The 17,370-nt window shown below is 32.8% G+C and overlaps 1 protein-coding gene across 1 annotated transcript; it reads left to right on the forward strand.

The window, feature by feature from the left end:
- The first annotated feature begins 2,518 nt into the window (after positions 1-2,518).
- Positions 2,519-13,861, forward strand: LOC144432678 (24-hydroxycholesterol 7-alpha-hydroxylase-like). The gene is made up of 10 exons (XM_078120943.1): positions 2,519-2,749; positions 5,093-5,228; positions 7,360-7,684; positions 8,241-8,334; positions 10,268-10,363; positions 11,302-11,523; positions 12,139-12,234; positions 12,540-12,628; positions 13,036-13,123; positions 13,790-13,861. Exons 1-10 carry the CDS (start codon positions 2,519-2,521, stop codon positions 13,859-13,861), a joined length of 1,449 nt encoding a protein of 482 aa, XP_077977069.1.
- The last annotated feature ends 3,509 nt before the right edge of the window (positions 13,862-17,370 follow it).

Consider the following 17,370-nt stretch of genomic DNA (forward strand, 5'->3'; position numbering starts at 1 on the left):
ATGTTTCAAACTCTGTATGGTAGCTCTCTGTCAAAAAAGGGGACGATAAGGCAAAAAGTAAGATCTTTGATATGATTTGCAAACTCGTATTGCTTTATTGTTTGGAAGTGAAATAGTATCCTCTAAATGTATTATATACATAAAGTTTACAAGCTAGGCTTAGATTTCTACGATAAATCGTCGTAGAGGGCGGGTTTTGATTTCACTGTTCTCCATTATCTGATGAGATGAATAAGACATGCAGTGACTAGAAATCCCTTTAATAATTATTCATGATGCAGATAAAGATAACAAAGAGACTAAACAAAGACTACACAAAGAGATCTAAACAGATCCATTACTATAATTTATATAATTGAATTTCCCTTTTAAAAGGAATTTTATACAGGGAAGTGAAACTTGTGTATATTTATAAATCACGTGGGAGAGAATCTTTGGTGTAATTTGTTTTGATTTTATTGCCCCCATTGAAAAGAAACAGAGAAGTAACCTTATATCGAGGATTTTTTTATGATTTAAGATATAAATATATTCAAATAGGGAACACAATTACCGTAAATATTTTTTGCGTTTTTCTGCCGTATAAAATACATTTGAAAAAGTTAGTAAAGTCATACTCCAATTCTTGATAGAATTAGCCTCCATGGCTTACATGTAGAATAGTGTATGTTTTAACCGGTTTGATCTAGTTTTTACCTGTTTAGTTAGTTTAACAACTGGTTTCAGTGTGACTATAAGTATATAAGCTACGTGCGTCGTGTTGCGCACCCTCACCGGCTTGAATGGTTTGACCGATCGTGTAATGATCAGTATACTAGTAATGACTGATGTACATGTGTTACGTGCTAGTGGCTCGTGATATTACGACGATGCAAGCATTGAATTAAAATAATCAGGAATCTATTTTATGTTCTATAAATTTTTGTCTAAATTTATTAAGAGTTTATCCGTTTTTACCTCCCGTAAGGGTACGGGAGGTATTAAAAGGGGAATGTCTGTCTGTCTGTCTGTCTGTCTGTCTGTCTGTCTGTCTGTCTGTGTCATCATTTTCTAAAAATCGGCTGGCTCAATTATAATGAAATTTGGGATATATAATCTTTAGGGTAATAGCTAGACCTGATTAGGTTTTGAGCCAGATCTGTTAATGTTTCATTAGAGAAATTTGCATATTAATGAAATCAACTAACTACGCAATATCTTAAGACTGCATACTTCAATTTCAATATAATTTAGTATATTCGTTAAACATAACAACATACATTTGTCCTATAAAATTCGTTGATGTATCTTACAGCGTTAATGAATAATTTGCATAATCAATTATTTTTGGTAATTAGGCTATATCTTAAGAATACATACTTCAAATTCAACATAATTTAGTACATACGTTAACCATAAGAAAACACATATGTCCTATCAAGTTTGTTGATGCACCGTACAGTGTTAATGAATAATTTGCATAATTAATGATTTTCGGTAATTAGGCTATATCTTAAGAATACATGCTTCAATTCCAATATAATTCAGTACACACGTTAACCATTACAATCGCAAATGTCCTGTAAAGCTTGTTGGTGTACCTTTCAGTGTTAATGAATAATTTGCATAATTAATTATTCTTGGTAATTAGGCTATATCTTATGACTGCATGCTTCAATTTCAATACAATTCAGTACATACATTAACCATAACAAATTGTGTATGTCCTATAAAGTTAGTTGATGTACCTAACAGTGTTAATGAATAATTTGCCTAATTAATGATTCCCTTACGGGAGGCATTCAGTTTAAATCTGGTTCTTGTCGTTTCACTCATTTTACATGTTTCAAACTCTATGTGGCAGCTTTCTGTCAAAAAAAAGAAAAGAAAAGAAAAAAGGAGACGATATAGTCAAGTCAAAAACTATGGTAAAAAGTACTATCTGCCGTATGTCTTTGATGTGATTTGTGAATTCAATCTCAGTATATTGCTTTATTGTTGAAAGTAAAATATTATCTTTACTATTTGAAGTACTTTGATAAAGTTGGCGTAATAAAGTGTTTATTGAATTTATGTATCCTCTATGTATGTGTGTATGTATGTATGTCTGTCTGTCTGTCTGTCTCTGTCTGTCTGTCTGTCTGTCTGTCTGTCTGTCTCTCTCTCTCTCTCTCTCTCTCTCTCTCTCTCTCTCTCTCTCTCTCTCTCTCTCTCTCTCTCTCTCTCTCTCTCTCTCTCTCTCTCTCTCTCTCTCTCTCTCTCTCTCTCTCTCTCTCTCTCTCTCTCTCTCTCTCTCTCCTTGTGTATATTCAAAGAGTGTTAAGATTTATATGCCAGAAAAATAATGACCCGGGCTTAATTTTACTTGTAACTAGGCAGTCATTGCAACGAAAAACAACAACATTAACTTGGCATGGTTAAAAATTCGCCATTCTTTAAAGACGTTGATTTCTAATCAGGTTAATTGGTCGTTTGGATCTCTTGTCTCATGTGTCTTGTTCTCGTGGGTGCGTTCGATTATCTTCCCGGGGAGCCGCAGATGGCGCTCTTCAATATCATGGCGACTGTAGCAGAACACCTTACACGTCTTGTGTCTCATTTTCCCAGTTCTGTGGTAATATTAATCCTTACAGTAGTGTTGACATGGTTTATACTTAAAAGGAAGAATACTGGGTTACCCCCTGCAGTAGCGGGCTGGATTCCATGGCTGGGATGTGCAATCGAGTTCGGTAAAGCTCCGTTGGATTTCATCGCGAGGTGCAAGGAGAAGGTGGGTGACTCGTTGACAGTGATATGACACACACAACCTCACCTAGCACCTGTCAGCTTTTCTGGCTAGCATTTTACAGTTCTCATACGTTACCCCCCCCCCCCGGTAATATTGCCCTATCTTTCCATTTCTACAGTTCTTACCGTAAGTGCAAACTGAAATGATCAGTTTGGAACAAAAATACGGTCATTTTGATGCTGAAATTTGGAGAGCATTTCTTTATCTGATTGTTAGCTACAACAATACATTTATACGTGTGCATGGCAGACGATTAACTTTGGACTCGAGTAATGATTAACCGCTTACGTCACTTCTACTATAGCTTATTATCGCACGTAGATCCCGGGACGGTAGACCACAGGGGCTTGAAATTGGCCATATGTGTTTACAAATAGTTGATTTTTTTTTTTGCTTATTGTTTACTCTCTTTGCAAAAATTAGTTTTTTGTTTGTTTACTTTTTATTTGCTGTTTAAAAATATTTTTCCCTACAAGATGCCATGTAATAAAGTGATGATTTGAAAATCTCATTTGTTTTTTTCTAAATCAATTTTAACCAATGGTCATTTGATGGTTTTTATAAACCAGCTTTACGATACTATTGATTATTTATGAGCTAGTTCTACTGAGCACACAGAGAAAAGTCTACTAATTACATAGTGAATTTTATTATTTAATTTTACATTTTATTATTCATTGCCCACAACATGAAAATGAGAGAGAGGTTTTATTTTCTTCGATATCTTTGAAATGTGCTTATTTTAACACTTTAAACAGTCAAGAGAATTTTTTGTATATTCTAGGTTCAGAGATCCCCTCAGCAGACAAGTAATGTGTATTGTATTTTTGTCTTGTATTGTACTGTATTGTATTGTGTTTACTATACCATGCTTTCCACAGCATGTTGTTAAGTAATAAAGTTAAAGTGAATGGGACATAGAGGGGTCAACAGTTGAGGGCGCTCAGTAGAACTAACTCATCACTTTATTACATGGCACCTTGTAGGGAAAAGATATTTTAGAGAAAAAAAAGGTAAACAAACAAAAACTAATTTTGCAAAGAAAGAGAAAGAAAGAGTAAACAAAAAACAAAAAACAACTCTTTGTAAACAAATATGGCCAATTTCAAGCCCCTGTGCGTAGACTGTGTACTTTGACTATCTGCTGAAAATAAAGTGGCCAGTGACATATAACTAATTATCTGTAATCCCTAACTCCCTCTAAAATTAGTATATGCCTAATTTTCTTTAGAATGTCAACAACAAAACTGAATTTAACCTGACTACTGTATTATAAAATTATAGCACTACCAAAATGTGTGTAGTGTGTAACATGCACCCTATCAACTACTACCTCATGAAAGAGAAGGCTGACTACTACTGAGTGACATCATGTAGACTTACAGTCTAACATATATATCATGTATGTACAGTCTAACATCACGTATGTACAGTCTAACATATATATCATGTATGTACAGTCTAACATATATATCATGTATGTACAGTCTAACATCACGTATGTACAGTCTAACATATATATCATGTATGTACAGTCTAACATCACGTATGTACAGTCTAACATATATATCATGTATGTACAGTCTAACATATATATCATGTATGTACAGTCTAACATCACGTATGTACAGTCTAACATATATATCATGTATGTACAGTCTAACATCACGTATGTACAGTCTAACATATATATCATGTATGTACAGTCTAACATATATATCATGTATGTACAGTCTAACATCACGTATGTACAGTCTAACATATATATCATGTATGTACAGTCTAACATATATATCATGTATGTACAGTCTAACATCACGTATGTACAGTCTAACATATATATCATGTATGTAAAGTCTAACATATATATCATGTATGTACAGTCTAACATATATATCATGTATGTACAGTCTAACATATATATCATGTATGTACAGTCTAACATATATATCATGTATGTACAGTCTAACATCACGTATGTACAGTCTAACATATATATCATGTATGTACAGTCTAACATATATATCATCTATGTACAGTCTAACATATATATAATGTACGTCTAGAAGAAAAGAAATTCTCCATATTGTTGCATTTCATGTACATGTTTTGCAGAATTGTTCACTGGAATGTCTAAAGTCCGACTAGACCAAAATACAAATGAATGACAGGATTTCTTTGCATTCTGAATACTAGTATTACCCTGAATGTGTCTCTGCTACTCGTATTAATTTCTGAAAATGTTGAGAACAGTTTTAAATTAATAGTTGTGATGACATAAAATTATATCATTTAAATTAGTTTCATATTGTGTCTAAATTTCAGTGTGGTTCAGTGTTCACTATAGTAGCTACAGGTCAAAGGTTAACCTTTGTAACAGAGCCAGAAGATTACCATCTCTTCTTTCAGTCTAATGATGTAGACTTCCAGCAAGCTGTACAGGATCCAGTCAGACATACTTGTAAGTATACACAGCTATAAGAGTATTTTATAAACTTATTACCTGGCTATGAGGGCACTAGTAAATGTCTATTACCCCGAGGACTGAAAGTATGAAACAACTATTTCCTGAAAGTGAAATAGTTGCTACATGACAACACAAGGTGCAGGTAATGTGACGTCTACTAGTGCCCAAATAAAGCCAGGCAGTGTGTTTTTATAACACATCAGGTTCTTTCCATAGTCAAATAAGACTTCCATGCTACATGAATAGTGCCCTATGGAAAATAGAATGCAACTAGTGCCCATATATGCAAATTGTTGTTAATATGGGTCCATACCACATGATCATGATCCAAGCCAATCACCAAAGTCTACATATGAAAATGATGTGTTATTAAACTGTAGTTATGGCAATCTGAGGCTCAGTAAGCTTTGTTTTCATGTCTACTGTACTTGTCCATTCTCTTTGACTGTCACCCGATTTATAAACAAAAGAAAATGTAAAGGCCATCAAGTAGAGTAGACGTGAAATAGGGTAAGTAGGTAAATAATCCTAATCAAATTTCTCCTTGATCACATTTTAATCAGATTGCTAGTTATGGTGTTTTTTGTTATAAGTTAATATTGTACAATTTGTACCCACTAATAGTCACAACATTTATTTCTTAAAATTATATGAATTATTTTATATGAATGTAAGTGTCTCACTGGAGAAAAGAGTGCAATATTAGTAGCAGAGCATTATAGACTTAATTTTCAAAAGAATAAGGATGTTATAACCTATATTATATTATTACATCCTTATTCTTTTAAATTAAGTCTATGAATTATTTTATGTATCTTTACACTAAGGGCAGTTATAGAACCATGAACACAGTTTTTTTTTAGTATCTTTGATTTTGATGTGATATCCAAAATTAAGACCAAATATTTGTTGATATGTGTAATTTATATGATGTGTACGTTTGTATGTAAAGTGTATTCATGGTTTTGTGTGACCTTTATCAAGGAATAGACGTTTTTTTATTCAAACTTGTTTAGTTTTGATGAAAACTGATGAGTACAGCAATTAAAGAGTAAATGGAAATATGATTAGTTTTGTTCATCATTCATTTCTGTAAATGGAAATCAAATTGTAGATTTTGTTGATGGGACATAGTTCAGAATTTGTTTTGATGTGTTTTTGTTTAATTGGAAAATCTGCTGACTTTATTGTAGATACTAAAACATTTTGTAAACACCACAGAACCAGTGATGTAAACATGAGTTGTCATGACATAGAAAGCCAGGGTATATAATCTATATTTTTTGTTCAAATATAATAACTTGGCTTGTACATGAATAAGATGACATATCCAATCATGAATGATATTATATTTGGTGTGAAGAGATAATAACAAAGGGTCTAAGAATAATGAACAAATATTTTATATTGGTCCATACTAATAAGTGAAAGAGTATGATCCATCATACTTTAAATATTCCACAGATCCTATGCATGTTATATCAGATTCTACAAACTTAAATCTAAATCTCTGTAAACATGTTGTATATGTTTCATTCATTTTCTTCTCATGAAACTGTTGACAATTAGATGTTAATCCCCAATATTTTTCTTCATTCCGCCAATGAAAATATGAGTGACCTTTATCACCACGAGTCGCTAGATGAGCATTTTCTGGCTGAATTAAGAAAAATATTGGAGAATAACATACATTTGTTATTTTACCAGTGGCAGTAATATAAAAGAAAAATTAGTGAAAATAATGTTAATTTTTGAACATTTTGACTCATATTTTGAACACAGCAGAACCAGTGATGTAGACACACATCGCCGTGACATAGACGTGCATTGCCATGACGTAGAATGACCAGAGTATATATTCCATATTTTTTGTTCTAAATGGCTTGTGCATGGTATAATGAGAATCATGCATTTAGTAAATTGTTTATTTTCCAAATTGGCAATATATACATCAAAATATTTAAGTTTGATACTTTTTTCACATTCTTTACTAGTAGGGATCATTTGTAGGTGTTTTTCTACAGTCAGTTATTAGTACTAAATAAGTTTCTTATTACAAATCACAATAGGTATGAAATTATGACGTATTAATATTATTCTGACTTGACTTCTCTTTTTTACACAGCTAATATAAGTCCAAAGCATTTCTTTAAAAGTCATACAGCCATCCATGATATGATGAAAGGACGACTAGCACCATCCAATCTACATCTCTTCTGTGCACAACTTTGTCAGAATTTTAACAAACAAATAAACAAGATGCCAGCAGCTGGAAAGGAAGACTTAATGCATGTAGTTAGAAGGATTATGTTTGCTGCAGTTGTCAATAATTTATTTGGTGACGAGATTTTACCAACGTCTGATGACAAGATACAAGAATTAGAAGACACTTTTACCAAGTATGATGAAGATTTTGAGTATGGATCTCAACTACCAGAAGCTTTCTTGAAGTATGTTGAATTTTATATTTCTTACAAAAATGATGAAATAAAATTATTTGTTTATTCTTTGTTTTGTTGCTGTTGTTTTGTTGTTGTTGCTGTCATTGTTGTTGTTGTTGTTTTTGTTTTTGTTGTTTGTCTTTCCCTTTCTTTCATTTTCGTTGCTAGTGCTGCAAAACAAATGTCAGTTCCAGATAATTGATGTCAGAATTCTCAGGCAAATTCACAATGTATCCAATATCTGATTTTATAAACATATGTAACAGAATATATTGTACACATCTTGTCCTTTCTTTGAGGCAGTCCCATTTGTCATTTGATAAAACATTGATATATAAAGAAATCTAAGACTAGTTCATAAACCAATCAAGACAGAACAGTCATTGTAAAACAGAAACTTAAAATGTTGTTGAAATATGATATATTTGTATTTCTGTAACTAAATTAAAACAACAAAAAACTTTACAACTTCCTTTCGATACATACATTTGTACAAAACATGATATTTTCCTTATATACATAAATATGTAGTACCCAGGCATATATACGATTCATATACTTACAGACCATGGGCAAGGTGTAAGAATTGGCTGTTATCACTTTTTGATGGAGTAGTTAAAAAGATGGATACTCTTGAAAAGAAAGATGACAAAGGAAAGGTATGTATGTATGTATGGATGTATGTATGTATGTATGTATGTATGTATGTATGTATGTATGCATGTATGTATGCATGCATGCATGTATGTATGTATGTATGTATGTATGTATGTATGTGTGTATGTATGTATGTATGTATGTATGTATTGTATGTATGTATGTATGTGTGTATGTGTGTATGTATGTATGTATGTATGTATGTATGTATGTATGTATGTATGCGTGTGTGTGTATGTATGTGTGTGTGTGTGTATGTATGTATGTATGTATGTATGTATGTATGTATGTATGTATGTATGTATGTATGTGATTCCTTTCTAGGTGTAAACAGATTAATTTTTAGTTTCATGAGTGAGGAGTATAATACTAGTTGATAATATTTGAAGAGTAAAGTCACTGGTAGTTTGTCATTTGTTCAGGTTTCTTGTTCTCATGAAATGTTAAAATTAATAAAGATTGTCCAAGAACTATGTACAGTATGACTTTGATATAAATTTGTATCCAGTGAACAGTCCATAACTGGTGTATATTCTAGTCATAAAAACTCATTACTATTACTAATAAATTTGAATACCAGGAAATGTCATTGACTGTGATCTGAAAAGTCTGTGGGTGGTGAAAGCCAGTTTGGTTTGAGTTACCAAGTTACAGCAGAAATATTGAACAAGCAGACACTGTATGTGTACACATACAGTACGTCCACACACGTCACCACAATGAACCATGACTAGCTAATACTTGCCAAAGGCTGTAAAAGACATCAATAGGTATATAGAAATATGCATATCAAAATGATAATGTTAAGTAGTATAAGTCATTAGATAGGTGTTGCTATGGAAACAAAGTTGGGTTCCGCTTCATCACTTTGACAGAAAATACCCTTTCATAGCATATTCCAGGAGTTGTTATTAGTCCCTGCGGACGAAGTCCAGAACGGGGACTTATGGATTGGGTTCCGTCTGTCCGTCCGTCAGTCCGTCCGTCCGTCCGTCCGTCCGTGCGTCCGTAAGTCCGTCCGTCCGTCCGCAGCTGTTTCTTGGAGATGCCTGGACCGATTTTTTTTCAAACTTGGTACAGGGGCAACATACTATGGCATACATATGCACGTCAATTTGTTTTATGATACAATCCAATATGGCCGCCTAGCAACCATTTTGTTTGCGAATTTTTCCTGTCTAAAGCCATAACTCAGACATGCTTTAACAGATCTCATTCAAAGTTGGTATTAGGACAGTGTTCTATGACATACATGTGCATATTCATTGTTGTCATGATACGATCCAATATGGCCGCCTAGAAGCCATTTTGTTTGTGAATTTTCATGTCCAAAGCCATAACTCAGACATGCTTGAACAGATCTCATTCAAAGTTGGTATTAGGACAGTGTTCTATGACATACATGTGTATATCCATTTTCGTCATGATACGATCCAATATGGCTGCCTGCCAGCCATTTTGTTTGTGAATTTTCCATGTCCAAAGCCATAACTCAGACATGCTTAAACAGATCTCATTTTAAAGTTGGTATTAGGACAGTGTTCTATGACATACATGTGCATATCCATTTTCGTCGTGATACAATCCAATATGGCTGCCTGGCAGCCATTTTGTTTGTGAATTTTCCATGTCCAAAGCCATAACTCAGACTCCATTTTCATCATGATATGATCCCCCATACCCAACCAATCCTTTATTGTTGGAGGCATATTCCATGTCCAACAAGCACACACAACATATCTAAGTCTGTTTGTTTAAGGTTCACAAATGTTGTTGCGTGATCAGAGTAGTGATAATTCCTTAAAACCCAATTATAGCGGGGACTATGTCATTCTCAATGACTTGTTAAGGGTATGAAATAGGATATATATAAATTTTAAATTTTAAATTTTGTAATTTCAAATAAATGTTTGTCTACATTTTATTCTATTACAGACATTACTAGAATCATTGATGGCAATTGTTGACAGAGAAGTGGCTGCTAATTTCTCACTATTGCTACTGTGGGCATCACAGGCTAATGCTATACCAGTAAGTATTTATTACACACTTTTCTGACAATGTTGTTACCATGGTAGTCATCTATTTTCTACACTTTCTGACAGTAGTGTTACCATGGTAGTTGTCTATTTTCTACACTTTCTGACAATGTTGTTACCATGATAGCTGTCTATTTTCTACACTTTCTGACAATGTTGTTACCACGGTAGTTGTCTATTTTCTACACAATACAAAAGCCCATGTCTCTGACATTTGAAAGTAGACTTCATCATATATAAAGTTGAATATCAGACAAATGAACACTTCCAATCAACATTATAAAAATAAAAAATGTGTAAGTTAGGAAGAGGAATTTACCAGTATGCAGTAGTATGGTCTCTCTTTGTCAGGATACGTACTACACCAAGTACTTATACTGTATATATAACAAAACTACATGTTAGCAGCCAGCATGATGGAACCAATACCTTAGCCATTTAAAAAAAATATATGTTAATCTATTGTAATACTTGTTTTATTGATTTGATAGTAGTAAGCAAAGGTATGTTTTTATTGTGGCTCATTTCATATCAAATTGCCGCTATGTAGCAGAATAAAAATGCTGTGTACATGTACATGCACTTGAAGACAAATGTACTACAAAATAAGAGCATAAATTAATTACTAAATTAATCTAGTTCCCTTGTAATTTATAATGATTGGTACAAATATAAGATGAAATTATGTTTGGTGGGGGTGGGGGTGGGGGAGGGGAGCAGTGGAATGAGACAGGCCTCTGCCAAAACACATGATGGTAGCCCATTGTAGTACACACCTGACTGCAAAACAGGTGTCACCACACATTTGAAGTACTCTCAATAATTTTCTGACCAGGTAACAGTAATTTATTGATAACTAAAAAGCAGTTTTGTAAAATTGTAATTACATGTCTAAAATCTGTATAAGTAACATTACATTGTACCTTTCAGATAACGTACTGGACTTTGGCACTTGTGTTGTCAGACAAGAAGGTTTTACAATCCTTACGTGATGAGATTAAAAGTGTGATTGGTGACAGGAAAGGAGACTTAAATATAACTGAAGAGGATTTAAAGAAGATGCCAGGAATAAAAAGGGCAGTCTTAGAAGCTATTAGACTTAGATCACCAGGTGTTATTACAAGGAAAGTTATCAAACCATTCAAAATCAAGGTAGAGTCTTTTTTTTTTATAGTTTTTATATCCATAATATTTTATTTACTGTATGTGATATTTACACAGTTGTGTTTCTTCATACAGTTGGTTGTGTCTCAAATGTGAATATTGGTTGAAGTAGCAAATAAGGCCAGAACTAATAACAGATGTATCATCTTTTGAAGTAGTGATAATTGAAAATTACTCCCTGTGAAATACAGGTAGTTATGTAGACTCAAAAGTTCAAAGGGTTGTCGGTGGCCGAGTGGTTAAACCACTTGCCTCTTACCACTGCGGTCGGGGTCGAACTCCATTCAGGGTTCGATTAAATTTACCACGCTGTAAGTAAGAAGAGTGTCGTTCATTTAGACTCTACCGGACAATGCAGGTAATCATACACTTAGCAAATGTGTAACTATGTTTTACAGTGTACATGTATGCTGTGCAAAATGCAAAATTCCAAGAAACAGAAAAATACTACCAAAAACACATTCCATATTAGACTGTTTTCAGTACAGTACAGAACACATGCATTATTTAGTAAAATTGTTATAAAATTATGTTACCTTGGTAACAAGTGTATCCTTAAACAATGTCATTATCATCAAATCAATTATTGTGGTTTTTTTCTAGAACTATACAGTACCAGCAGGTGATCTGTTGATGTTGTCGCCATACTGGGCTCACAGGAATACAACTCACTTCCCAGATCCAGAGAAATTTAATCCAGTGAGTATTACCATTAAATACAACAAAGTCTATAATATTTAGGGCTATTTATTTATTCATACTTGTTGAACTTGACTGTGTACTCATGCATGTAAATTTAGCTCACTTGACAATGTATAGTAATTTTGAGTTTAAATGTTTGGAACAAAGAATACTTATTAGATGTCTAAATATCCCACACAGTCTAGCTTACATTTTACACATTCAAAAATACAAGTGAAAGACATGAAGATGTTGAACAAAGGTAACTCCCTCTTTATTGATCAGGCTAAGAATTCATACAATATTTACTGTACTCATTTCAGGATCGTTGGTTGAAGGCAGATCTGGAGAAGAATGTATTCCTAGATGGGTTTGTAGCATTTGGTGGTGGGAGGTACCAATGTCCTGGCAGGTTAGTGTACTAAAGTGTGTAAAGTCATGATAATAGAATGGCCCAGCTTGGATGCTATAAGTTGTCATTAAAGCCTCACTGCCCCTTTTTTTCTGAATAACTAAAGTCCTTGGGTAAAATTTCAATCAACATTGTGTCCCAGTCAACCCAGCTGTATAATTGGGGACCTGGTAGGATAGATGTTGTAATGTGAATGCTTAAAATCCTATGTACAGAGACTGCAATGGATTGTATGCTCCATTGGAAGTTGAGGAAGTATAAAGTCCATTGCATCGCTATAGGGCCAATGCCAGAGGTAATAATTGGAAAGTGCTTTGATCAGTCAAAAATAACTTACTATTTATCAAAAACATTTCATTAACTATTTAATAAATTATGCAAATTATCCTTTTGGTTTTTAATCATAGATGGTTTGCCCTGATGGAGATTCACATGTTAGTTGTCATGGTGTTACATACCTTTGATATGAAACTAGTAGATCCAGTACCACTCAGGGTAAGTGACTGTACCTTTGTCGTAGAATACAGTTAGTGTAGTTCTCGGAACTTACCATAATTCACAATTGGTAACTTCAAGAACTAACTACACATCATTTAGCTTGAAATTTAACATCAAATCACACTTTTCTTTTTTCATTTTTCTGTACTGATTTTGATATAATGTACATAATAGATGTCTACAGATTATGTTAACTGTATGCAGTGAAACTCCCTTTACTCACAGTTCTCACTCGATTGTTTTTTACTTCGTTGTTTCTTTAAGGTGTTTTTGTATTATTTTGTGCTTCATTCATTTCTTTGTAATGCAGTAGATCAGTTCCCTATCTCCACTGCACAATGGTAGTTTATATTTTATATAGTGTGGGGACTCTGGGGAGGTCAAGTGTCATCTGTTAGAGAAGTTGTTGGTGACATCATAGAAATCTACTTTATAGTGGCTACATCACTTTCATCCAAAGCATCAAGATGGTATTAGACTAGTGTAAATAGGGGAGGTGGGCCTTTAAAAAGATGTCTACTGACAAGTATAAATATAACCACTAAATCATTTTTCCTGTGACATATTTAGTCAGTGGTCATTAGTATATTTTGTATTTGTCTGTATTTTAGACTCATGTCATTCTTTCTTAACATTCATGTCTTACAATTCTATTTATTTCAGAGTCCTCTTCATCTTGTTGGAACACAGCAGCCATCAACACAGTGTCAGATTGCATTCAGTAAAATCAACTGACGATGGAGGGAATGTCAGGAGAAATGTAAAGGTTTAGCTCATCAATGCAATAAAAGATAAAACTTCATTTTAACTTCTGCAATCAATTTTTAGATAATGCCAAAGGTTTGCAAGATGAATATTTTTAATATTTCCCTCAGGTATGGAATTTTTATAATAATGATTGATAAATATAATATATGAATACCTTTTAGCTATATATTAAAATGTGTATGGTAAATCAAAAAGTTATAAATTTGCCAGAACTAATGTCACAGGGCAATATCAATGTCAGACATGAATTTAGAGTTAAAATCAAGGTCATGCTTCACGCACAGCTTTGTTTTACAGGAGATATCATCTTAGCTTAATTGCTACAAATGCTCTCAAGTGTTATATTAAGATCAGTGAGACCAATCATAAGGTTTCATGTTGAGATAGACACTATAAAGATAACACATAAATATCACTTACACAGTGTGGGCTCTGTATTTAGTTAATGAAAACAAAAAGAAATAACGGTACAAATGTAACAAAATACAGAGCAGACACTGAAAGGGATGTGTTATCTATATTGTGTTTATCTCAACAAGAAACATTGTGATCAGTCTCACTGATCTTAATACATTGTTTAATAGTACTTGCAAGCTAAGATGAAATCTCTCGTAAAGTGGTTCATATTGTAATGTAGCTGTTTAAGTGTGTTGTACTGTTGAAAAGTTGTAGATTGTCATTCTTCAAAGAAAACTTGGTGTGTGTAAGTTTACAAAAGGTAATGTTTGTAACCAGTTTAAAAGAACCCCCATGTTGTTAAAATACCAGTATACTCAGGGTATTTGTATGTGTACTTGCATACATACTGTCTGCAACCAGTCTCTTTCACTTATTACAATTGTTACTCCCCAGAGTACCAACACACACTCACAAATCACAGGATATTTTACATGTTTGCATTTTGTAGCTGAAATAACAAATTTTGTAAAGGTTAGTGACGTGGTTTTACATAATTTTGAGTTTATCATGAAACACTTGTAAAGGTAATATACAATAATGTTTTCAGTATTTCACTTTTATGCAAACAGCAATAGTATATGCACACCAATGCAAGTAATCACCGGTACTTATGTATAAGTGATTTTCTGTAATTTCAAGATGTGCGATTAATATTTGTTATAAAATTTACACTACTCAAATTACCTTAAATATTTATGTACATGTTAAATACGTACTCCAATAGCAAACAGTAATAAACAGTGGTGATAACATTGCATATAACTAGTAATATGCATTATTGAAATATTTCCATCATTCTCTTCAGTTTTGTATATGACCTTTGACCCTCAAAGAGCCCGCAATAAAGTTAAAGAGGAGTAATGAAATTATTTAGAGATTAAAATAGAAAGATAAAAACATAATTTTAAAGTGTAATAGTTTGTGCAATGTTGGACAAGAGCTTTATATAATTATCTTCATATAAAATGAAATTGTGAACTAAATACATATGATAGAGTGTAAGTATTCTCATTGGAATGCAGGATTATTATACCCCATTAAAAAATACCACACAAGTATAAATATTTTTATTGTGCAATCAGTTTATATGTCAAATACCATCAGGTTTTAAGTCTATCATAGAAAGAGGGAGATCCAATTTGTACTTATTTTTGGACCTATTTTTAAAAATCTATTTGAAAAGAATATTGGCAATACAATGGTAAGCAATGCAGTACATTCAGTCTGTGGACTATGTGCTGTTTTATAGTACACAGAATGTCATAGAGTTTGAAGTCTATTGGAAGTATATTTTATTTAATCTATTAAATGTCTGTAAAATTATGTTTAATTTGTTTAATTTCATACACCTTGATAACGTGTTTTTTTTAAAAATAGTATCATATAGATATTTTTATTGTCTGTTATTTGTGGAATCACAGTTTATGCAATAATATTACAAATTGTAAACAGTTCTTGCAGTATGATACAAGAATCAATTAGTGTTATATTTTTACTGACCTGATGAATGCATTTAAAGAAAGTTTTATACATATTTACAATTCCAGGCGGGTTCATAAATATCACTTGATAATGAGGTTCTTCACAACTTTTACAGTGCTTTCAATCAAAGTATAAACTATGAACTATTCCAATATAGTGATACATTACCAAAGGAGGTCTGTGTCTTAAATTTTGTACAGAATTTAGTAGTGTCAAATCAAAGAGGAGCTGCAATTGTTTGTGTCATTACTGATAACCTCAGTCATAACAAATACCACATGTAGCGCATCTTAGTTACCAGTTTGAAAGTTTGTTGTTCTCAGACATCACTGCATACATCTACAGTACCTGTGTTTGTCATTCAATAGACAGAATTTATTTGCAACAATGCATAATTGTGAGCCCATTCAGTGGTGTTATCAAAGTAAACTGTTATTCAACTTTGCTGCTGAGTAGGCAATGTTGTGACTACTATAGCTAAATCTATATCAATGCATCAGAACAAGTTCAGTAATGTATCAATATGTTGTGGTACTTCATTGTTTTTACTTTGGTTGGAAGCACTGTAAGTTGCTGATTTTATGGGAATTAGAGATATTGACAAAAACCTGTCTATCATAGAATAGAGCAATGAAATGGAGCGTATAGCAGAAAACTGTTAGGTAAGTGTATAGAAGTATTGTATAGCACCATTGGAAATGTTATGTTAATACCATTTGAATGTCTATCATTACTATGCTGTACATATATGGTATCAGTGTTACTATGCTGTACATATATGGTATCAGTGTTACTATGCTGTACATATATGGTATCAATATTACTATGCTGTGCATATATGGTATCAATGTTACTATGCTGTACATATATGGTATCAATGTTACTATGCTGTACATATATGGTATCAATGTTACTATGCTGTACATATATGGTATCAGTGTTACTATGCTGTACATATATGGTATCAATATTACTATGCTGTACATATATGGTATCAATATTACTATGCTGTACATATATGGTATCAATATTACTATGCTGTACATATATGGTATCAATATTACTATGCTGTACATATATGGTATCAATATTACTATGCTGTACATATATGGTATCAATATTACTATGCTGTACATATATGGTATCAATGTTACTATGCTGTACATATATGGTATCAGTGTTACTATGCTGTACATATATGGTATCAGTGTTACTATGCTGTACATATATGGTATCAATGTTACTATGCTGTACATATATGGTATCAATATTACTATGCTGTACATATATGGTATCAATATTACTATGCTGTACATATATGGTATCAATGTTACTATGCTGTACATATATGGTATCAATGTTACTATGCTGTACATATATGGTATCAATGTTACTATGCTGTACATATATGGTATCAATGTTTCTATGCTGTACATATATGGTATCAATATTACTATGCTGTACATGTACATATGGTATCAATATTCTTTCTATGCAATGTGAGGGCACCCATACTTAATTGTATATTTCTTAAT

The sequence above is a fragment of the Glandiceps talaboti genome, chromosome 3 (assembly GCF_964340395.1).
Source record: "Glandiceps talaboti chromosome 3, keGlaTala1.1, whole genome shotgun sequence".
Classification (NCBI taxonomy): domain Eukaryota; kingdom Metazoa; phylum Hemichordata; class Enteropneusta; family Spengelidae; genus Glandiceps; species Glandiceps talaboti.

What these genes read in the sequence shown, in the direction of transcription:
- LOC144432678 (XM_078120943.1), top strand. Translation starts at nt 2,519, where the DNA reads ATGGCGCTCTTCAATATCATGGCGACTGTAGCAGAACACCTTACACGT. An exon ending in ATCCAGAGAAATTTAATCCA is followed by an intron (nt 12,235 to 12,539) that starts GTGAGTATTACC and finishes TACTCATTTCAG; the next exon opens with GATCGTTGGTTGAAGGCAGA. An exon ending in AGGTACCAATGTCCTGGCAG is followed by an intron (nt 12,629 to 13,035) that starts GTTAGTGTACTA and finishes TTTTAATCATAG; the next exon opens with ATGGTTTGCCCTGATGGAGA.